Source organism: Engystomops pustulosus, chromosome 9 (genome assembly GCF_040894005.1).
Source record: "Engystomops pustulosus chromosome 9, aEngPut4.maternal, whole genome shotgun sequence".
NCBI lineage: Eukaryota > Metazoa > Chordata > Amphibia > Anura > Leptodactylidae > Engystomops > Engystomops pustulosus.
In genome coordinates this window covers 20548836-20574389 of record NC_092419.1, presented here as the reverse complement: position 1 = coordinate 20574389, position 25554 = coordinate 20548836, and the positions used below count along the sequence as shown (strand labels likewise).

At 41.6% G+C, this 25554-nt stretch overlaps 1 protein-coding gene across 2 annotated transcripts in view; it reads right to left on the bottom strand.

Moving 5' to 3' along the window:
- PCDH11X (protocadherin 11 X-linked) overlaps positions 1 to 25554 on the bottom strand; it is an 833337-nt gene that overhangs the window by 384793 nt on the left and 422990 nt on the right. For both annotated transcript variants that reach the window (XM_072123099.1, XM_072123100.1), the window contains exon 4: positions 5926 to 5997. In XM_072123099.1, coding sequence (XP_071979200.1) covers positions 5926 to 5997 — 72 coding nt within the window. The remainder of the gene's footprint in view (positions 1 to 5925; positions 5998 to 25554) is intronic.

Below are 25554 nucleotides of genomic sequence, written 5' to 3'. Positions count from 1 at the left end.
ATGTTCTTTTTGCAGCAATACAGAAAAAAAAAATAATAACAAATATCCAGAGTTATATTGTATCAAGTCATGTCTTGTCTTCCTTCATCTTCAAAATGTTCTATCAGGGAGTCGAGAGACGAAGAGACAATGCGGAGGCAACGAGACAACTGAAGAATAAGACTTTGTCAAAAAGTCTTCACTCCTGACAATGGCGGTGGGATCATTTTATTAGTCAGAGACAAGTTTTACAGGAATGGCGGGAGGAAATGTCTCATTGTGCAATCTTTAACATGGCAGACAATGGATGAGGAGCGCGCCCGACAGAGAGCTGTGGGTCCCTGCAGATTTAGGCCAAGGAGAAATAAACTCGACCCATTGTAGAGACTGTGAGACTGTCAGAATGTGAAATAAATATACAGCGTACATACTCCCAGACACCGATGACCATCATGGGTGCACCATGTCAGGAAACCATTGGAAAGTCTTGTATCTACATCAGGTGGAGAATATGCAGAGTCCTTACACCAACCCATCAAAGATGACCGAAAATGATGGTAACAAAAAGATATTTTGTAAAAAACTGATGGCTATTCCCTTCAAACCCCTTAGACTTTGTAGAATAATTACTCCTCAGGATCAGGGTAGAAATACATCATCCACCATCAGTGGGGTAACTAGAAGCTGATGGGCCCCAGTGCACAGTCTGTGCCAGGCCCCCCCGACTACAATGTATGGTTTATAGTAATAGTCTTCTCATATGGGAAAGTGACACCATAAGGGCCCACTAAACCTCCTGGGCCCGGGTAGGACCGCAACCTCTGCACCCCATAAAGTTATGCCCCTGTCCACCATCATCATCAAACAAGGAAAATTTGGTTGACACCATGCACATCAGATAGAAGTCAAATCCAACTAAAATCAGGTGGTTCACCCAAAGTTCTTCTAATGTGTTTGGAGGCCTCTTAACCCCCAATAATAACTTCCTCCTAGACCCTATAGGTAATCGAAACAGTGCTCCGGCAGCCTCTGTTGCAATCACCAAGGCCTCACTAAAATTGGGTATGTTGTACCAGAGCCTTGGATAAGGAACATACAAAGGTGTTGCAGCCCTAGACTTCAGGCATTAGTTGAGTTCCCACGGTTGAGACCTTCCCCAATATGAAACTCTAAATAGAAAAATGAAGCTAAACCAGTAGTGTCTAGTTCTACATCAGTATATTATGCTTGGGTTAACTATAAAAAATAAACTGTATGCATCTCCACCCATCCCAAGACATTGAACCAAGAAAGACTTTCACCCCCAGTTTCCAACTGTTGTTTCTTAAAGTGAGTGATGTGACCATCCAACCCAGAGTCCTCCTTCCCAATTATTAACAAGACGCTGACTACACAGTAGTCCATAGGAGCCCAAGCTGCCAACTCTTGCTGAATTAAAAGGTAATGGGGCCCCTGACCTGGACCTCTCCCAATCAATTACTAACACTACACTTACTATAGAGACGACAGGTCTCAACCTCATCAGGGAACCTATCGAAGTCCAAGCTATTAGCGTTTGTTTATTTAAGCAGTGATGGGACCTTGGACCTGGACCACTTCTTGTTACTTACAAACATTACAATGACAGTAGAGATGGGAAGTGTTACAGAGGGTCTAATCATCATCATCATGGGACCCATAGAAGCCCACACTGTCAGCTCTTACCAAGTAAAGGAGTCCTGAGATCTCTTGACCGAGACCCTTCCTTGTTAATTACAAACACTTCACAGACTATGGAGATGAGAAGTGCAACAGAGGGTCTCAACCACATCATGGTCCTCAAGGAAACCCAAGCTGCTAACTCTTGATTATGATGCGACTCCAGACCTGGACCTCTCCTTGTCACCAACAGTACACTGACTATGAAGATGGGAAGTCTTCCAGAGGGTATCACCCTCATCATGGACCCCATAGAAGACCCTTTCTCAGTGGTGGATATGCCCTTGCAGTGGACCTTGAGATGCACGTCAAGAATCGAGCCTCACATCAGACGAGAGCTAATTATTCCAGCATTCCAAGCCTTCTCTATTCATGGCAGATGTCTCCTCTGAATGTTTATGACCTTCGTGGGCTTCGATGCGTTTTTGCTTTTAGCAGTTTACTTTACTTTTTCATTGTTAAGAAGAAAAATAAAATATCACCCGTTGGTACACATTTCGGCTTTGAACTAAGAATGTGGCGGCCTGTGAGCCGAATGAATATTTCCTCGCAATGTCTTAGGCTCCCGATGCTAATCCTGACTCCTGAGACGGACTTATGCACTCTCTTTATTTGATGATGTCAGTAATTATTCTGCTGTAAAATCACTGTGGGCTCAGGGCACCGAGCTCCGCAGCAGAATGATGAGAGAATAAGGCAGCGATAATGGGATATAGAACAATGTGTTAACCCATGGCTGGATGTCTGGAGCCGAGCTACAGGAGAGAATGAGGACATTGGAAACCCAGATTATTTTTATACATGACCAAAAGGTATTTAACAGGTCAGGATAGAGGTCACAGTCTCGGCCATATGTATAGCGGCACACAAAGTCCCTTGGCCATGTGATCTCTCCTTGCTGCACGACTACCATGGTTGTGGTTGTTCTCGCTTGCTTTAAATCAGTTGTTCCCTGATTCATGTCATTTTGGTCCTATGACTGAACAGAAGATTGAAAATGACAAGGATATGGACAGAGATCAACTCATATAACTGTTTATAAAGTGATATTACATATCAGAGTGGTCGTTAAATACAAAAACATATAGAAGTATTTATAGATTCACATAATGTCACGAAACCCAGAGGAGAATTGCCTCCTACACCCCAGAGAGAATGGCCTCCTACACCCCAGAGAGAATGGCCTCCTACACCCCAGAGAGAATGGCCTCCTACACCCCAGAGAGAATGGCCTCCTACACCCCAGAGAGAATGGCCTCCTACACCCCAGAGAGAATGGCCTCCTACACCCCAGAGAGAATGGCCTCCTACACCCCGGAGAGAATGGCCTCCTACACCCCGGAGAGAATGGCCTCCTACACCCCGGAGAGAATGGCCTCCTACACCCCGGAGAGAATGGCCTCCTACACCCCAGAGAGAATGGCCTCCTACACCCCAGAGAGAATGGCCTCCTACACCCCAGAGAGAATGGCCTCCTACACCCCAGAGAGAATGGCCTCCTACACCCCAGAGAGAATGGCCTCCTACACCCCAGAGAGAATGGCCTCCTACACCCCAGAGAGAATGGCCTCCTACACCCCAGAGAGAATGGCCTCCTACACCCCAGAGAGAATGGCCTCCTACACCCCAGAGAGAATGGCCTCCTACACCCCAGAGAGAATGGCCTCCTACACCCCAGAGAGAATCAACTCCTACACCCCAGAGAGAATGGCCTCCTACACCCCGGGTAGAATAGCCTGTTACATCCTGAGGAGAATCACCTCCTTCTAGAAAACAATCAGCTTTTGTTTAGTAACCACAAACTATTGAGAATTTTCTCCTATATTTCATCCCTATTGGTTGGCTGCGGCGCACAATCCTCCAGACATTGTAACAACTTGTGCCCAAGAGGTATATAATTTGCTTTGTCTAGCACAGTAATTTCAGCTCAATGATCATAAAACAAGCACTTGCGAGATAAACTGTCCGTGGACCACAGCATGGCTAATGAAAGATTTTCAATAAGCCGACAATAAGTCAAACAACAACTCGCAGCTAATTTACTCGTCTGGTGCCAGATCGCTCTCATCACTTATGCTGCTCCTTGATTACATTTCTTTTTGGCCATCGATAGTGCAAATTATATCTTTGTTCAATCAAACAAACATTCTCCAAGAAAATGAACTTTCTGAGCAGCGTCTTATGGCAACCGGGGAAAGTCAGCGTCAAATACAGGCAGTCCCCGGGTTACATACAAGATAGGGACTGTAGGTTTGTTCTTAAGTTGAATTTGTATGTAAGTCGAAACTGTATATTTTATCATTGTAGTTCCCGACAATTTTTTTTTTTTGCCCCAGTGACAATTGGAGTTTCAAATTTTTTTGCTGTAATAGGACCAAGAATTATCAATAAAGCTTCATTGCAGACAATTTTAAGCTGATTATTACAATCTGGGACTATTTTAAAGCATCCAGAGAGCTTCACCAGAGGTCACAGTGGGCAGAGGGGTCCGTCTGTAACTATGGGTTGTCTGTAAGTCGGGTGTCCTTAAGTAGGGGACCGCCTGTACTGGAGACAACAAGTAATAAGGCTACACTGAATGTACAGAATGGATCAACTTATGGGACAAGTCTTCCGTCTGCCAAACTCTTTAATCATTGTTAGTCATCATCCAGAGATATACGGTGTCAGGTCTTATAAATTACTGCATTGTATTGTATTGCATTGGATCTATGTCTCAAAGAAGGAAAAATACTACGTACAGTAAGTAATAATTATAGATTAGTGAATTCATTCATCAATTAAGGACAAATCTGCAGAATTTCCAGCTCAGGACCAAATCCGAATATTTTCAGATCGGCTTCAGTCAAACCAACATTGTTCCAAGTTTCCTGTATCTTCTGGATCTTCCAATATCTTTTCTTTCATTTTCTATTTTTTTTTAAATTAGGGTTAGGATTAAAAATAGGGTTAACCCTTACACAATGAAAAAAAAAATTGTGTTTAAGAGGACTATAGTGAGTTACTTACCAATTTCCAGAATAAATGGAACCAAAGCTTTGGAAAAAATCTGGTGTAGCATCAACAAATGTAGTCTTGAATAATTCACTCATCTCTAATAATAAGGTTATATTGTAACAGAAGCCGGAACCTAAGAATCTCCAGGATGGATCATCTTATTAGACAACTCTTCCTTCTACAAGGTTCTCAACATCAATGTAGGTCATCATATTAAAGATCTACGGTGTCATCCATCTTATAAGCTACCGGTGAGAGGTAACCACCCAAAGAATTGTTATTTCAGCTACATCTTATGGCAAAAGCAAGCGACAATACTCTAGACAGCAATTGGTAAGTGTAGATTGTAAGAAAGGCAGGAAACCAGGAATCTGCAGCATTGATCATCATCTTACAGGACAACTCTTCCTTCTGCAAAGTTCTCCTGCCAATTTAGGTCGTCACCCATAGATGTACTGGATTGTGTCATATGGTTCTATAGCTCCCAAAGAGAGGTTATTTGTTCCCACCTCCCAAAGAATTGTTATTTGAGCTACATTTGTTCACACCGATACTGCTGACACCATTTGCTTAGATGTGGACTATATGCCATCATCATTTTGGTTTCTTCTAAGAGTCAGGTGAAACTTTCCACAATCCTAAAAGCCACTTTCGAGAAGCAGACTATTTCAAGTAGACAGAAGATTCATTGTACTTGAAAATAAAAACTTTTATGATGTTTTTAAATCATATTGATTACATGTTGACTTACTGGGAACATCTTGAACAAGGCAAAGAACCATCAAAGCAACTAGAAAAAGCCACAGTTGTAATATCCTTCAGTTGTCTATCCCATGTCAATCCATCCCATTGTCGAAAACCCAAGGCATTGTACTAGCCAGAATCTAGAAGACCCCACATACAATAAAAAACATATTTTAGAAAACCCTGAATAATGGATATATCAGAATACAGGATACCATGGAATATTACAATCCAGAAGAATTTGGATCAAGAATATGCCAGAATCTTGACACAGGATCCAGCCACAAGTCATAAGAAATAGCAAAATCCAGGAAAGCTAAGAAACGGCATGTACCAGAAACTAGAAGAACCTGGCACAGAACATCATAGAACCTAGAAGACCCAGAACATAGAACATACCACAATCATGAAGACCACGGGCAAAGGACAAAGCAACATTTTAAATACTCCAAACAATTATTAATTTTCATTTTCAATAAATAAATAACATAATGATGCGACTTTTACCGGTGGTTGACTCCAGGTCTCCAGATTTGATTCCTTCAGAGGAGATTGAATTTTTCCAGTATCTTTTCCAAGCTGGAAAGAAAAATTGAGATAAAAATTAGATTAGAATTGCGATAAAGAGATGTTCTACGTCATAGAGATACAATTGGTGTCCATTTTACCCTCAAGACAACATAATGACTTAATTTGTACAATTGGAAAAACACATACGGCCAAATGGCCAAATGTGAAACTGACTCTCGGACAACAAAACCCAAACAAAAAGTCATAATAATTTTTGCTGCAAGGATGTAAGTGTCAAGTTAATCTTTGCTAGGCCTGTAATTCCCACTAATGGCCACGCTGTTCCTTAAATAAAGCAAGTGGATGATGTATCTGCTCTTTATACATCTGATGGTGAGATAATTGGCTCCTGACTTGGAGGAAACCACGATGGAGCCTTTCATCAATGTAGAACGTTCAATGAAGTCCTCCTGCACGGGGAGGTTACACGCGTCTGATAGATCAGGCATCGCACAGTCCACTCATCTGATGGATAAAGTGAGGGTTCATTAGTAAAAGTTTTTGGTGGTAACAATTACCGAGACTCGGAGTAATGAATTGCGCTTTCTATCCACAGCCAACGTGTTGCCTTCCCCTCCAGAGCGTTGGGGCTTAGAAATGAATGATTATTGCACCAGCAAATAGGAAAGTTAATCCTGTGTCCTCCACTTAGAGAGTAACACACTATTACCAAGTGATAAGACAATCTCCAGAGTATTATATTGCAACAAGAAATGCACACTTCATTAACAGCAGTTCCATCAATTGATTAAATGCGTGTTCATCATTTTATGTCTCCAGTCACTAGAAAGCATTAAAGTGCCAGCTCAGGAAGATCAAATTATGTGGTCTGTCTGAGTGGAAAGGTTTCTGAGGATATGACTGTCAAGTTGTGAAAGATAAAAAAAATAAGTGCAGGAGCCGAGTGAAAAACAACCTCATACACGTTGGAGCTCATACAAGGAAGGGGGGGGGGGTGTATTTTCATAGAGATAACAAAATTATCAACATTGGGTAAAAAATCATCCTAGATATCAGATCTAACATGCAGATATTCTTAAAGGGGTTCCCTATCTGATCACCTATCCATAGGATATGAAATTTGTCCTACGCCCAGAACCCGTCCCCCCCAATCCCTTGTCTGATGTGACTCCTTGGAGCGTTGCAGGACAGTGGCCACAGATACTGTACATGGTGACCAACCTACAGATCTACCAGGTTGGTAAGACAGAACTGCAATACCAAGCACAGCCACTATACTTTTCTATGGCAGTGTGCTCTGCAGGAGGCCGAGATACTGCAGTCCCTCATTTGCCAAGTTTTGGACAATCCTTTTAACTTAAATCTGGTAATATGTCAGCCCCATAGAGATTCATGGAGCAGAACGGTCATGGACGCCCGTCTGCTCCATTACTCTGAAGAAGCGACGAGCGGTCCCCATCTGACCCCTCATTTTTGTGATCTTTGGGGGTCTCATGACTGAGATCCCCACTGTTCTGCAAGTTAGGCCCTATCCACAACTTCGGTTCATGGGAAAACCCCTTTAAACACTCAATGAGTAAATTAAATGACTTTCTCAAAAGTTTTGTACACTCATATCACCTACTTATCCAGACTTGTCCTGCTACAAGAAAGAAATCTACATAAAAAGTCCAGGAGGCGGGGCTTTCCAGCTTCTACAGATATTTGGTCCATGTCTTAAACTTCAACCTGTATTTATAGGACTATAATAAGATCCCCATATACCATAAAGTCAACCATAAAGAAGACAATGGCGCATAAAAGTAAATGAACTAGAATCATAAAAAGTTATATATTATTTAAAAAGAATATTTATTTTCTACTTAAAATTGATAAGGGTTTAGTTTGAGGTCTCACAGGGCAAATGTCACCTCCACATTATAGAGAGGATAAAGGAACATCTAGAAGATAGTGGAGGCCATTGGGATCTGATGAATCCGGATTATAATTATAAGCATCAGCTGAGCCCATACATAAAGTAAAGTAGATAATAAATATCCTTATTTATATCTTTAGGTCACACTCATAAGGGTCCGGGTGATACATGGGGATTGGACTGGTCCACTTTTTATAATGTTTTATGTGTTACAATCGATATTGTATCTACAGAATTGGGAGACAAGTGTGGAGGGATTTGTAATTATAGGCGCTCCCGTACTTAAGGACACACGACTTACGGACGACCCCTAGTTACAAACAGACCTCTGGATGTTGATAATTTACTGTACTTTAGCCCTAGGGTACTATAATCAGCTGTAACAGTTATCACAGGTGTCTGTAATGAAGATTTATTGTTAATCCTGGTTCTTATGACAATCCAACATTTTTAAAATCCAATTGTCACCAAAACCAAAAAATATCTGGCTGGGATTACAATTAGAAAATATACAGTTCCGACTTGCATACAAATTCAACTTAAGAACAAACCTACAGAACCTATCTTGTACGTAACCTGGGAACTGCCTGTATAGTAAAGTTTAACTTGACATCTAGCTGCTTAAACAAATCTTTCCTGCTAGAATAAGAACCATTAATAAAGTCAAGCTGCAACAATGTATATAACCAGCAAAGTGTCATTTCTGCTCCATGTGTAGATATTGGAGAATGTCCAACGGTTGGGGCACAAGTTTACATTGTAGACCCTGAAAACTGACCCTAAATATCTGATAGCTCTTGTATAATACAGACCGTCCCTGGGTTATGTGCAAGATGGGTTCTGTAGGTTTGTTCTTAAGTTGAATTTGTATGTAAGTCGAAACTGTATATTTTATAATTGTAGCTCCAGACAATTTTTTTTTTTGGTCTCTGTGACAATTGGATTTTAGAAATGTTGGATTGTCATAAGAACCAGGATTACCAATAAAGATTCATTGCAGACAACTGTGATAACTGTTATAGCTAATTATTGTAGCCTAGGTACAGTAAAGTACAGTAAGTTACCAACATCCAGAGGTCCGTTTGTAACTTGGGGTCGTATGTAAGTCAGGTTTTCTTAAGTAGGGGACTCCCCGTACTCTAAATGTAAAAGCAATGTAGTGAGATGTAGGGCGGCTCATCCCTTAAAGGGTTATCAGGCTCCTCCATTGCAATGCAGGTAAGACGTCTGCCGTATCTTGACTTATTAAGTTATCAGTATGAGTGAAAGGATGAGAGAGATGACAAATTGAGCTCTGCTACACCAGGAGATAAATGGACTCCTCTGCGAGCGGCTTCCTTCGGCGTCTCTGCTGGGTCACATTAATACACTCGGCAGCACTATGTATACATTGGAATTGTATCAAGGTTACATTTGCATAATGTATCATGTGGGAAGACATCTAAGAGAGGTTTAATGTTTTCATATATCTCACTGAAGTCCATAATGCTCTTTGCATACTGTATGTCATTTTAATTATAAATTCTCATGTGCTTAAATATCTTAGGAGAAGCTTGGTCAGCACTTTTAGGTAAGTAGTTGGGGAAGGATTTCGTCAGCATAGTAATTATCTCGCACTTCTCGCGGAGGATCATAGGGCCGATTCCTTAGAAGATTTCACTCCATAAATTAAACAAGTTCTGATCCATTTCGGGTCATATTAAGTGAGGTCTTAAGCAGCGGGATACGTCAAATCACTCAATGCGTTGGGATGTATTCACTGGAGGAGCTGTCCAGAGTGCTGATGGAGAATACACCCGGAAGTTACTATAAATCCATAGGAAGCTGCCAAATACTGTCCATAGGTGACTACTAGTGTCTAACCGATCCACCCAGAAAAGAAGAACATCCTCCAGTGGGTCCAAACTACAAGCCAATTCTGGACAACTGAGGTCTAGGAGAGGGCAACCTAATTTGGAGTCTATTTGCTACTTGTGGTGGGACAAGTAATGGGCCAAATTCAACAAGTCCAAGTCAAACAATGGTACGTACCTTGCAAGTTCAAGATCATACTCGAAAGCTGGGGAAACCCTGCAACACAGTCCACGATCCCGTCATATGTGACCCGAGATCACAGTCACCTTAATGTAAATAAGTGTCGTCAAATTACAACCCTGAAGATGAGGCCAAACCTCTAGACCCAAAATACTTGAAACATCACATCATACGCTACAAAATATTACTCAATACACTCACATAGTGAAGGAGTCACAGATACATGAACTCACACATGGCCCCAGACTATCCTGACCCCTGAAGCCACAATCACCTGCCATAATGGGTCTCCAGTCCCCAATATTTCCCAAGCACAAGTCTGTGGCTATAAAGGAACTGAGCAGAGTACAGTTTGTACCCTGAGTCTAGGTCACTAATGTAAACAGTGGAGTTAATTATTTTGGGTTTATCCATAGAGTCTGAGCCCATATGATGACCCATTTACTCAGATTCCTCCAAGCCCTCATCTTCACTAGTCAACTACTCAGGGGCCTCTTGTGGTTGGACTTCATCAATGTAGCATCTTTCAATAGATAAAGTAGCATTAACCTACTCTGATTGGCCTCATCTCTCTGTGTGTCAGACACTAGTAGAATGTTCAGAAGGTAAATTAAAGTGTATATAAACCTGTATCCTGATAATCTAAGCACATTATCAGAACACAGTATCTCATAACATATTCTTGTACATAGGGGGCAGTATTATAGTAGTTATATTCCTGTACATAGGGGGCAGTATTATAGTAGTTATATTCTTGTACATAGGGGGCAGTATTATAGTAGTTATATTCTTGTACATAGGGGGCAGTATTATAGTAGTTATATTCTTGTACATAGGGGGCAGTATTATAGTAGTTATATTCTTGTACATAGGGGGAAGTATTATAGTAGTTATATTCTTGTACATAGGGGGCAGTATTATAGTAGTTATATTCCTGTACAAAGGGGGCAGTATTATAGTAGTTATACTCCTGTACATAGGGGGCAGTATTATAGTAGTTATATTCCTGTACATAGGGGGCAGTATTATAGTAGTTATAATCCTGTACATATGGGGCAGTATTATAGTAGTTATATTCTTGTATATAGGGGGCAGTATTATAGTAGTTATAGTCTTGTACATAGGGGGCAGTATTATAGTAGTTATAGTCTTGTACAGTATGTTACATTTATACGTATATTAGTTACCACTAATTTCTGGATGGATTTGGCAGCTGTTTGTACAATTTACTTACACAATCATAACCTGGACATTGGCTTGGGGTCTAATGGGGTCTGGTTTCACCTTTATGTATCACCTAATGACTAACAATGTGCTTTGGCCACAAAGCATCTACCGTATATGAACACATTTTACCCTGAATTGACAAATTTGATCCGTTTAATGTTTATCTGTCGTCATATTTCTACCTTATGTCTGTAGAGAAAACTTTCCCCCCTGTAACTGATGAGTCTTGTGACTCATTATCCGAGCACTTTCCATCAGGATCCGTCCGTTCCGTCTCACTAATGCTTTTTATTTAATAACGGAGCCGCAGAATATTTTCAGGGTAATAACTTTTCGCCGCAGTTTACCATTGCAAATCTCAGATTCTAAAAGCAAATTTCACCATTTCGTGGTGCGTTTTGCTGAAAAGCTCTGAACGCTGCTTAGTACCAATAATGCTAATGGTTATTGATTAACTGGAGGAGCAAAAACAACAAGCAAAATTCAGGCACATTATGAGACATTTTCACAGACGCCTCGAAAAATCTGCTAAAGCAGCAAGTGCAGCTCCCTTCTCCCATAGCCAGAAGTAATAAAAGTGTCATAGATCACAGCATTACAGTAAAGTAAACCTGTCTGAGCGCCAATTTATTTCACTTGTTTTTTGGAATGGTTAAAAATTTAGAAAATTGAACTTTTTTTTGGAATGGGTTAGTATAGAAACTTACTGTTACTGTTACCAGTAGTGGGATATGGACCCACTCTGCCCCTTGACAGGTTTACTTTGCTCTATTTCAGAAGTTTTCATCTAAGGGAAACCATTGGGTTTCAACCCCCTGTGCAAGGATCTGAATAAGACAGAATCACCAAGTCTCCACCACTTGGAGTAGCCCCATTCTCAAGACCAGCCCTTTTACAGAGCACAAGGAGATCAGGCAGAAATAAGCCAAATTCGGGGATGGCAGAGTTCTCACATAGCAAACATTACAGTCAAAAGGTCAGGACACTTATATCAGAAGAGCATAATGCCCAGGCACCATCACAGGAAACTGATATCACAAGAGCTTAATGCTCAGACACCTTCACAAGACACTGATATCAGAAGAGCTTAATGTTCAGGCACCTTCACAGGACACTGATATCAAAAGAGCTTAATGCTCAGGCACCTTCACAGGACACTGATATCAAAAGAGCTTAATGCTCAGGCACCTTCACAGGACACTGATATCAGAAGAGCTTAATGCTCAGGCACCTTCACAAGACACTGATATCAGAAGAGCTTAATGTTCAGGCACCTTCACAGGACACTGATATCAAAAGAGCTTAATGCTCAGGCACCTTCACAGGACACTGATATCAAAAGAGCTTAATGCTCAGGCACCTTCACAGGACACTGATATCAGAAGAGCTTAATGCTCAGGCACCTTCACAGGACACTGATATCAGAAGAGCATAATGCTCAGACACCTTCACAGGACACTGATATCAGAAGAGCATAATGCTCAGGCACCTTCACAGGAAACTGATATCAGAAGAGCTTAATGCTCAGGCACCTTCACAGGACACTGATATCAGAAGAGCGTAATGCTCAGGCACCTTCACAGGACACTGATATCAGAAGAGCATAATGCTCAGGCACCTTCACAGGACACTCATATCAGAAGAGCTTAATGCTCAGGCACCTTCACAGGACACTGATATCAGAAGACCTTAATGCTCAGGCACCTTCACAGGACACTGATATCAGAAGAGCTTAATGCTCAGGCACCTTCATAGGACACTGATATCAGAAGAGCTTAATGCTCAGGCACCTTCACTGGACATTGATATCAGAAGAGCTTAATGTTCAGGCACCTTCACAGGAAACTGATATCAGAAGAGCTTAATGCTCAGGCACCTTCACAGGACACTGATATCAGAAGAGCGTAATGCTCAGGCACCTTCACAGGACACTGATATCAGAAGAGCATAATGCTCAGGCACCTTCACAGGACACTCATATCAGAAGAGCTTAATGCTCAGGCACCTTCACAGGACACTGATATCAGAAGACCTTAATGCTCAGGCACCTTCACAGGACACTGATATCAGAAGAGCTTAATGCTCAGGCACCTTCATAGGACACTGATATCAGAAGAGCTTAATGCTCAGGCACCTTCACTGGACATTGATATCAGAAGAGCTTAATGTTCAGGCACCTTCACAGGAAACTGATATCAGAAGAGCTTAATTTTTAGGCACCTTCACCGGACACCGGACTTAAAATACTCAGGCAGCCTCATAAGGCGCTGATAAAGAAAAAGCTTAATGCTCAGGCACCTTCACAGGACACTGACAGAGGAGAACCTTAATTTTCAGGCACCTCAATAGGACACAGATAAAGGAGGAGCTTAATGCACAAGTAACAGGACACTGATATAAGAAGATCTTAATGCTCAGACACCTTCATAGGGCAAAGATAGGGGAGGAGCCTAATGCAGAGGTACCTCAACAGGACATCGATTTAAGAAGAACTTATAGCAAAATGGCCAAAAATAGTGCCAGGCCCCGATAATGTTGTTTATATATAGCATATGGTTATTTGCATAGGGAAGGTGCATCCTATGGACTTCCAAGGGCTCCTGGGTACAGGGCTGCCCCTACCCACATCGAGTCTACACAGGTTGGGGGCGTATTGCATGTTTTTCAAAATAGAGGAAGGCATTAGCGGGTACACAATGTAACAAATATGAGACAGCCAGATACATCTTGGTAATTTATTAATTATGACATATTAAGAAGCCAAATGGACTGGTGGAGGAGGATTCCCCTGACCCTGCATCATCCCGTCCTGTGCCTTTATTTATGTCCTGTACCTCAGCCCGAAGGGTTAAAGTAAAACAAGTGATGAGGCTCAGATGAGAAACAAATGGCATTGCAGAATTGCTCTCAAACAAATAGAGATTTTTCACATTTTTTCATTTGTTTTTCATGTTATTTGGATTCATTTTCACCTCTTATACGTGTCTGTTATCGCGACATAACCTTTGTCTTATCAGCTGCTGAAATTTGTGATTTTTTTTTTTTTTGGGTGGAGGGTGGGAACTGGAGCAGGTACATTAGTAACAAGACAGCGGCTATTGATTAGGCCAATAAATTGGGAGAAGCTCGAGGACGAGATTCTTCATGTAGTGACATTTGTATCACAGGTGTGATGTCTGCGATCACAGGAGCCGTATCCAGGCTACAGGCGTCTCATCAGGACCGCGAGTCATAGGAAGAGCAGAGTAACCCAGATATGTTCTCAGCTCCGCAACTCCAGGATTAATACAAGAGGAAGGAACACCAAGAAAAATGGAAACTGCTCTGCAATATCAAGAGCACATCACTGGGGACAAGGAACACATATAGCGTCACACACAGATATACACCTGGTACTGTCAAGATGGAGAGGGATTTACCTGTACATAGGGGGCAGTATTATAGTAGTTATATTCTTGTACATAGGGGGCAGTATTATAGTAATAATATTCCTGTACATAGGGGGCAGTATTATAGTAGTTATATTCTTGTACATAGGGGGCAGTATTATAGTAGTTATATTCTTGTACATAGGGGGCAGTATTATAGTAATAATATTCCTGTACATAGGGGGCAGTATTATAGTAGTTATATTCTTGTACATAGGGGGCAGTATTATAGTATTTATATTCTTGTACATAGGGGGCAGTATTATAGTAGTTATATTCTTGTACATAGGGGGCAGTATTATAGTAGTTATATTCTTGTACATAGGGGGCAGTATTATAGTAGTTATATTCTTGTACATAGGGAGCAGTATTATAGTAGTTATATTCTTGTACATAGGGGGCAGTATTATAGTAGTTATATTCTTGTACATAGGGGGCAGTATTATAGTAGTTATATTCTTGTACATAGGGGGCACTATTATAGTAGTTATATTCTTGTACATAGGGGGCAGTATTATAGTAGTTATATTCCTGTACATAGGGGGCAGTATTATAGTAGTTATATTCTTGTACATAGGGGCAGTATTATAGTAGTTATATGCTTGTACATAGGGGGCAGTATTATAGTAGTTATATTCTTGTACATAGGGGGCAGTATTATAGTAGTTATATTCTTGTACATAGGGGGCAGTATTATAGTAGTTATATTCTTGTACACAGGGGGCAGTATTATAGTAGTTATATTCCTGTACATAGGGGGCAGTATTATAGTAGTTATATTCCTGTACATAGGGGGCAGTATTATAGTAGTTATATTCTTGCACATAGGGGGCAGTATTATAGTAGTTATATTCCTGTACATAGGGGGTAGTATTATAGTAGTTATATTCTTGTACATAGGGACAGTATTATAGTAGTTATATTCTTGTACATAGGGGGCAGTATTATAGTAGTTATATTCTTGTACATAGGGGGCAGTATTATAGTAGTTATATTCTTGTACATAGGGGGCAGTATTATAGTAGTTATAGTCTTGTACATTGGGAAAGCACAGCAGTAATATTCAATTATACATTTGTGTATAGGATATATTAAAACTTGCATAGTGAATGGTATGATTTATATGTATGGAGTATATAGAGGTTTCCTTTAACAACCATCATGTAGGTTTGCAGACTTTTTCCCAGCACAGTATCATTTTTCCCCCACATTAATAAGTAAGGATTTTAATTATGTAAATGAGCATGTCACTATTATACACTATTTCGATTCATTCTGAATTTAATTATCATCTTTTGCTATACATTATATTATTATTCGGATGAAGCCATTTTCACACCTTAAATTTTCTGATATTGTGACTCCACATCTATGCAGAATGTAAAGTTACGTGTTGGTGTTTTATAGGGTTTTTCTCCTTCCAATCGTCTTTTTATGATATTACATCTTCCATAGACACCTAAATCTAACTGTGGTTGCAGGCAATTATCTGCTGCTATCACTTATTATCGCCGGCTGATCTTACCAATTTGCAAAAAATATCCCAAAGGTAAAATGCTTTTGTCAAAGCCATTCTTGCAAAACAGTGCAGCAACACATCGGAGTCATGTTAGCAGCTTACTTTATGACCGCACACTCTATAAAATCACATCATAAGAAGGAAAGATACAAAGAAGACGAAGACTAATACAGCAATTATAATAAAAAGCCAAAAATGGGGAACACAACAAAAAATATATGAAAACACATTACTGAATATATTGAGGCCAAAGGCTCCGGGTATCAAAGTGGCCGCGGATGAAACATTGTATCCGCAGATTATTCTACGCCAGAAGAAACAAAACAATAGACACTAAATTAGACAATCAAACGCCAAATACTGAATGTTCTACATTTGGGTTGTATCTGCCAATAGTTATTCTACAGCAATGACATCAAGAACATTAGAGCAAAAGATACAAATCATAATTTTAAAGAGAAGCTGTCTGCGTAATTTGGTACACTGAACCACTCAGGATCGTAAATCAACCCTTTTGAAGTCTTAAGGTGTAAAAAAAAAAATAAAAAAAAACTTTTTCAGCCAAATATAGTGGGTGATGCAATTATGATATTTATCAGATGTAAAAGCAGTAATACACACAGTGATGTCACAGTACAGAGATAATACACACAGTGATGTCACAGTACAGGGATAATACACACAGTGATGTCACAGTACAGAGATAATACACACAGTGATGTCACAGTACAGGGATAATGCACACAGTGATGTCACAGTACAGAGCTAAGGCACACAGTGATGTCACAGTACAGAGCTAAGGCACAAGGTGATGTCACAGTACAGGGATAATACACACAGTGATGTCACAGTACAGGGATAATACACACAGTGATGTCACAGTACAGGGATAATACACACAGTGATGTCACAGTACAGAGATAATACACACAGTGATGTCACAGTACAGGGATAATACACACAGTGATGTCACAGTACAGAGCTAAGGCACACAGTGATGTCACAGTACAGAGCTAAGGCACACAGTGATGTCACAGTACAGGGATAATACACACAGTGATGTCACAGTACAAGGAAATACACACAGTGATGTCACAGTACAGAGCTAAGGCACACGGTGATGTCACAGTACAGAGCTAAGGCACACGGTGATGTCACAGTACAGAGCTAAGGCACACGGTGATGTCACAGTACAGAGCTAAGGCACACGGTGATGTCACAGTACAGAGCTAAGGCACACGGTGATGTCACAGTACAGAGCTAAGGCACATGGTGATGTCACAGTACAGAGCTAAGGCACACGGTGATGTCACAGTACAGAGCTAAGGCACACGGTGATGTCACAGTACAGGGACAATGGACACGGTGATGTCACAGTACAGGGACAATGGACACGGTGATGTCACAGTACAGAGGTACGGCACACAGTGATGTCACAGTACAGGGATAATACACACAGTGATGTCACAGAACAGGGATAATACACACAGTGATGTCACAGTACAGAGCTAAGGCACACAGTGATGTCACAGTACAGAGCTAAGGCACACAGTGATCTCACAGTACAGGGATAATACACACAGTGATGTCACAGTGCAGGGATAATACACACAGTGATGTCACAGTACAAGGAAATACACACAGTGATGTCACAGTACAGAGCTAAGGCACATGTTGATGTCACAGTACAGAGCTAAGGCACACGGTGATGTCACAGTACAGGGACAGTGGACACAGTGATGTCACAGTACAGGGACAATGGACACAGTGATGTCACAGTACAGGGACAATGGACACGGTGATGTCACAGTACAGAGGTACGGCACACAGTGAAGTCACAGTACAGAGCTAAGGCACACAGTGATGTGACAGTACAGGGACAATGGACACAGTGATGTCACAGTACAGGGATAATACACACAGTGATGTCACAGTACAGAGATAATACACACAGTGATGTCACAGTACAGGGATAATACACACAGTGATGTCACAGTACAGAGATAATACACACAGTGATGTCACAGTACAGAGATAATACACACAGTGATGTCACAGTACAGGGATAATACACACAGTGATGTCACAGTACAGAGATAATACACACAGTGATGTCACAGTACAGGGATAATACACACAGTGATGTTACAGTACAGGGATTATATCTGATATCATCATGGATCTTTCATATATATCACAGAACCTGTATAAAGAATGGTCATATATACAAGTATCACCCTCCATCTCAGAATTTATGGAAACATCGGGAATATAAAGAATGTATGGATAATATGTAGACATCACATGACTGGGGGGGCGCAGGGGGAGGGGGGATGTTTATGGAAGTTTGATTCACAAGTGGCAGATGGTTCTGCGCTGGATTGGAAACTTAGTGTAATCTTCATTTTAAGAGTTTTAGGGACACTTATCCCTCTGATAATGCTTTGCTCTTTTGCTAGGGTGATTTTGGCAAATTATAGATCAGGGGTTTTTTAGCAAACGACTTCCATGAACACAGGCTCCTTAAATCCCGGCTAAACTGAGGAAGAAGATTACATGTTATTATGAAGTTGCTCAGCAGGATTTTTGCAGCAAACATAATGATGCAGAAAAGGGATAAAACTATCATTCTGAGCGGAGAGGTCATCGGAGAAGAACAATGGCGCGGCGCAGCACGGCTAAGCCCCACATGATACATGTTTGTGCCCTTCTTTGTCTTAAAGCTTTTGTCGGGAAAATCCTGGGTAGACTTTTCAATCCATTTTCAAGGCTTTAACTTAAGGAGAAAAACGCGTTGATGGACTGTGATGTTCGCCTTTCGCCATCAACTCAAAAAAATAAAAGTATAAAAAAAAAAAATAAAAGGTTTTTACAGTATCCATTTTGCTAAAGTGGGAAGAGAGAGAAACACTGCAGAAATACAATATATAGAGACAATCCGGACACGGGAGGGCAAAGGCTCATATCACTAATACAAAGCGCAGAGAATATATTTTAAAAAGTTTTTTTTTTTTTTTTTTTTTTTTTTTTTAGGGCAAGTAACCAGTTCATGGGATACATTGTTTCCTATCATTCTCATCGGATTCCTTTAGGCGGTCCCCTACTTAAGAACACCCGACTTACAGACGACCCCTAGTTACAAACGGACCTCTGGATATTGGCATTTTATTGTACTTTATCCCTAGGATACAATAATCAGCTATAACAGTTATCACAGGTCTCTGTAATGAAGCTTTAGTGTTACTCCTGGTTCTTATGACAACCCAACTTTTTTAAAATCCAATTGTCACAGAGACCAAAAAAAAAAAAATTGTCTGGGGGTACAATTATAAAGTATACGGTTCCGACTTACATACAAATTTAACTTAAAGACAAACCTACAGAACCTATCTTGTATGTAACCCGGGGACGGTCTGTAACTTTATCGCTGCCCATGATATGACTTGTAATCTGCAGCATTTAGCAGTTTTCCCCTCTGTAGGTTCATGTCCCAATTCTTGTTACTCCCACATTCTGATGATGGGGGTAGTTGTCCTCTCTGCCTGCTTCAATGATACAGTTCAACCTCTATGGATAAAACAAATCAGCACCAAATATCACTATGGACTTTTATACATTGTAAAAATTTTGTAAGCATGCTATCACCCATAATTATCGCTTTGTGGGTCACATTATATTGTCCCTGTTCCTGAAATTCAAATCCCATCATTAAAGGAAATCTACCATTTGTTTTTATGCATTTTTAACCAAACAAAACCTTGAGAATGATCTACCAACACGGATGCGGAAACATAACTTGCTTAATCACTGAGATGAGGTTTTGTTTAAAAAAAACAATTATAAAATTCAGGACCTTGGGAAAGCTGGGTGCCTACATATGCACATTACACACGGTGCTTCCTGAACTGTCCAGACAAGACTAATCAACCTGGGCTGGATCACTCATACACAGCAGCTGGGGGATGGTGCAACGATTGATTACTTCTGCCTATCAGGGAAACACCGTGATGACTTATTCTCGGCTTTTGCTGGGCAGGACAAGGCTGGAGCAGTGTATAATTAGGGTAAGAGGAGAATCACTTGGGCATCCTCAAGAGTGACAGCCTCATTATCATAATTTTATAATTTACTTAGTTTTTTTTCAGCAAAACCACTCATTCGATTCAGTGCTGCCCACCAAAACCCAACACTAGTTTACCAGATTGCACATAAGCGTCCTACTAGCACCCATGATTGTACTTTAACAAGTGTCTGCTTATCTCTAGGTGCCACAATTTGGCACCTTTTGACCCAGTTACCTTCTTTCGGACTACTTAGTGGTTTTGTGACCGTGTTTCATTGAAGTCCAGTGACTTGTATAGAGGCACCCATTAGCTTTCCCTCAGATGAAGCTCTTAGGAGTGATACTAGACTGAGCAGATTAGGTAGCACAGTAGGTCCACATCTCAATTCTTGTTACACCCACATCGGGGCTCATTTACTTAGGGCTCCGCTGACGCATTTTCATTGGGTTTCCCAAATGTGTTCGTTTTGCGCTGAATTCCGCTGGGATTTTGGCACACGCTATTCCGATTTCGCCGCAAAGCCGGCCCGGCTTTCAAGCGTCAGAAATCCGGGGCGTGGCTGTCGGACAAACCCAACGGATTCGGAAAAACCATGGAATTTAAAAAATGAAATGTCACAAGATCAAGCACTCGCATGCACAGGGAGCAAGAAGGTGAACTCCAGGCGGATCTCAGCGCAGCAGCGACACCTGGTGGTTATCGGGTGCACAACCTTAGTGAATCCCGGTAGAACCCGAATCCTCGTCGGACAATGCGCGACTGGACTGGGTAAGTAAATGAGCCCCAATCTCATGATCGGGAAGGTTCCTTGTTGACCATTTTGCCTGTTCCAATTAACAAAAAAGCCCCTTTAAGGTTAAAAAGTTTCAGCACTGAGCATCACTATGGACTTCTAGATTGTAAAAATTTGGTAAACATCCTATCACCCAGAATTATCTCTATGTGGGTTACATAATAATCTTCCTGTTACCTCGGAAGTCTAACATAATCATTAATGCTCTTCTGGTTGTGGCCTGACAGTCGTAGCGCTGGTCTTCAGCTTGTCACACAAGGTAGAAAAGGTCTCCTCAGAAGTCGCCCGAAGGAGAAGCAAGCCAAGTCCAATCCTCTTCTTTCACTTTATTTTGGAAATTATAAAATTAAACCTCAGCTTCAACAGGTTCGGAAAAATAAGATGAAAAAAAGGAAATGTTGAGTTCCGGAGCCGTGTCATAATTACTGTCTTGTTTCATCAGGGCTTTAAGACATCAAATCCGCTGGTTGTAGCCTGTTGACAAGCGGAGAAGCTGAGCGTGTATAATGTGAGCCTGTGGCCTGTTTCCCTTTACCTGACATGTTTTATAATAAGGACGGATCCAGAGAGAAATTACAGAAAAAAAAAATCCGAAGAACAGGAACAAAGTTATTTTGTCTAAAAGCCAAAATTGCCCCCAAGTTACGGAAAATCCATCTCGGCAATTGTTCTAACATGAAGTTCATCAGCCTCAAATTGTACCTCGTATAAAAAAACAACATAAACAAGTGTACGCTGTTAAAGTATTGGTGCGATCCAGAAAACTTGTGCCGTGGACTAGAGCATAATCATGGTTCTAGATCTGAGGAAGATAGAAGTGGTCCTTTATCTCATCTTATAGAAACTGGAGACCAGTGGAGAGTCCAGGGCCAGTGTAAGGATATTCTTTACAACTTTACACTGCAGCTTAGCATCTTTAAATGAGTTTTCCATGGCTATACTGTTGTGGGGGTTCCCAGTAAGGGTGGTGGAAGGTGTTGCAGCATTGAGGTTCACCGATGGTTTGTAGTGAAAGCCTGGAACCTCTGTCCCTGCCTACTTGCCCACAGTGCGCTAACTCACAGGTGACAACTTGATAGCACTTCTCTGAGTACATGCACAGAACAGATGACAAACAAAGTGACAAAAAGAAAAAGACACAATATCAAGCTAATCGGGTCAAAACCAAGATGGCGGCTAGGTAAAGAATAATGAGGCAAATGGAAAAGTCAAAAGATAATGAAGAACAAGGAAACTAGTCTGACCAGCACTTAGTGAAGCGAGTATAAATGGAGTTCCTGGATGTCACCCCGGCAGCTGATTGGTTTGGTTGTCCATCAGTCCAACTGAACCCGAAACACACACCCAGTTCTGAGAAGTAGCTATAGATAAAAACACAACCATCTCCAGAGGAAAACACCTGCTTGAGGACTTGCCATGAGAAGTTCTATGGATCTTTTCTTGAAGTAGTTCCGACATGATTGGTTGGCAATTTTGGCTGGATCAGAAGTCGCTTTTCCAGGCTCTGGTGACACCATCTGGTGCATGACATCAAGGTCTCATGACCTGGTGATCTGCCGTCCCCCCACCCAATCACATGATTTAGACTACAGACTGATCCTGAAGATATTTCCCCTGGAGATCCTTACTTCTGGCTCCTTCCATTTTGTCATACAGCCAATTGATCATCTGTCCTAATGTTATGTCATTGATGGTTGTAGCCTGGAAAAACCCCTTAAAGTTAAACGTTTTCCTCTATTTAGATCATGAAAAGCCACGGGGACTACGTACCATATAGCCACAGTGACTATGTACTGTATAGCCACGGGGACTACGTGACGTCTAGCCACGGGGACTACGTACCATATAGCCACAGCGACTATGTACTGTATAGCCACAGGGACTATGTGAAGTATAGCCATGGGGACTATGTGCCGTATAGCCACCTGGACTATGTGACGTATAGCCACAGGGACCATGTGAAGCATAGATATAGGGACTATGCAATATGCCAGTGGTACGGAGTCTATATTATTCTATATCAGGTCCATTGCAGGAAACGGCACTGATCTAAAATTTTCCAACCCTGGTCAACACTATAAACACAAGTCTACACATACTAATAGATTACTGAAGTTAGTATTGATTTTCAAATTTTATAAATTTCTCACCAATATTTGCAAAGGCCATCAAAACTTCCAACCAAGATTCTTCTTCCCTAACAAGAAACTTATATTTCAGCCGCAATTTAGAGGTGACGGATGGCAACGGGACAAGGGATTCTTAGAAGGACGAGGAATGTAGCAGCAAATTGCATCGACTTCTTTTTAAGCGCCTGAATGTACGTTGAATTATGATACCTCCGAGACAAATCTAATCTATGAGCCTAAAAGCAAAATGTCCATCTTATCCACCGTCTGCGCGAATTCACCGCGGGAACCTAGCCTCGAATTTCACAAGGGTCAGCAAAATTGTCCTACGACCTGCCAATAGATGGAGGTGGATGAAATATTGGGCTGTCCGCTCATCCAGGAAGCCACAAGCTGGAAGGTTTTGTAACATTTTAAATAAAAAAAATCTCTCGGCTACAGATGAGATTCTTCTCCTCTCATCGAATACCAATGGATGTCTCCTCACATATCTATGTTGAATTCTGATTATCCTGTCATTGCCTTTCACATTAAAAGGTAGTACAAAAGTGCAAGAGAGTCAAGGAAGAAACGCGAGCAAACAAACAATCCAAAATGTTTTATTTTTACTTCTATTTCACCGAAAATGAAGAAAAACATCTCGTCTCCCTTGAAAGTCAACATTTAATGAAGCTCACAGAGCGCGGCGCAGATAATAACACATCATTTAGCTGCCCAAAACTTCTTTAATATGAAGCTCCTAGCGTGGAATGGTGTAATTCCACGCGGTGCCAATTTTGGGTTATGAAAAAAATATTATATACTGTAACAGTTATGAAAAAAATCTGCGATTTGCAGTTTAAAGAAAATACCCGTTTATTACATGGTGACCGAATAATAACCTCCAATTATCCATTTCAAGAATTTACCGCGACTTGTATGTTCTGATAGAAAAATGTTCAGCAAAGGAGGTCCAATCATGGGCCTAAAAGTATCAGTCGGTTTATGGTCCTACCAAATTCATTGGTAATTTATTCCCAAGTAATTTATAATTTATCCCCCCTTCTACCGCACTCATGGACAGTCTATTTCCCCTTCCTATCACCTTCACGAATAGTCTATTCCCCCTCCTTCCATATTCACGGACATATTCCCTCTCCTACCACCTACACGGGCAGTCTATTCCCCCTCCTTCCACATTCACGGGCAGTCTATTCCCTCTCCGGCTACCTACATGGCAGTCTACCCCCCCCCCCCCTCCTACAACCTTCATGGGCAGTCTGTATCCCCTCCTACCACCTTCATGGGCAGTCTATTCCCCCTCCTACCACCTTCATGGGCAGTCTATTCCCCCTCCTACCACCTTCATGGGCAGTCTATTCCCCCTCCTACCACCTTCATGGGCAGTCTATTCCCCCTCCTACCACCTTCATGGGCAGTCTATTCCCCCTCCTACCACCTTCATGGGCAGTCTATTCCCCCTCCTACCACCTTCATGGGCAGTCTATTCCCCCTCCTACCACCTTCATGGGCAGTCTATTCCCCCTCCTACCACCTTCATGGGCAGTCTATTCCCCCTCCTACCACCTTCATGGGCAGTCTATTCCCCCTCCTACCACCTTCATGGGCAGTCTATTCCCCCTCCTACCACCTTCATGGGCAGTCTATTCCCTCTCCGGCTACCTACATGGCAGTCTACCCCCCCCCTCCTACCACCTTCATGGGAAATCTATTTCCCCTCCTACCACCTACATGACAGTCTATTCCCCCTCCTACCACCTACATGACAGTCTATTCCCCCTCCTACCACCTACATGACAGTCTATTCCCCCTCCTACCACCTACATGACAGTCTATTCCCCCTCCTACCACCCACATGGCAGTCTATTTCCCCTCCTACCACCTACATGGCAGTCTATTCCCCCTCCTACCACCTACATGGACAGTCTATTCCCCCTCCTACCACCTACATGGCAGTCTATTCCCCCTCCTACCACCTACATGGACAGTCTATTCCCCCTCCTACCACCTACATGGACAGTCTATTCCCTCCCCCTCCCACATTCATGTATACCCCCTTTCTACCACACTTATGGGCAGTCTATTCCCCTCCTACCACATTGAACTTCAAGTAAAACAGGCAAAGAGGAGGTCTTTACCCACAAAGCACTTTTTGTAAAGCCATTTTATACCACATTGACCAAGAGTGAAGAAAAAAGCACCAGCAATGGCTCTCCTGACACGCTCTACAGCATAGGTAGACAATATGACCAAAAGGGGTTCTCCTAATGTGCTCTCTCATATGTATTTCTAGGAGTTTGATAATGGTAACCTATCCTTAGGACAAGGGATGAGACGGCCCGAGCCACAATGTTGGACACACCACCACCGGTAGCACCAGTGATCACCACCAGCACCACCAGTGTCAATGCTATAAGTGCTGCCAGCCAATGACTTCACAGAGAGATGAACCTAGGGAAAGTGGCCGCACATATGCTCCTCTAGTATTTAAAGGGT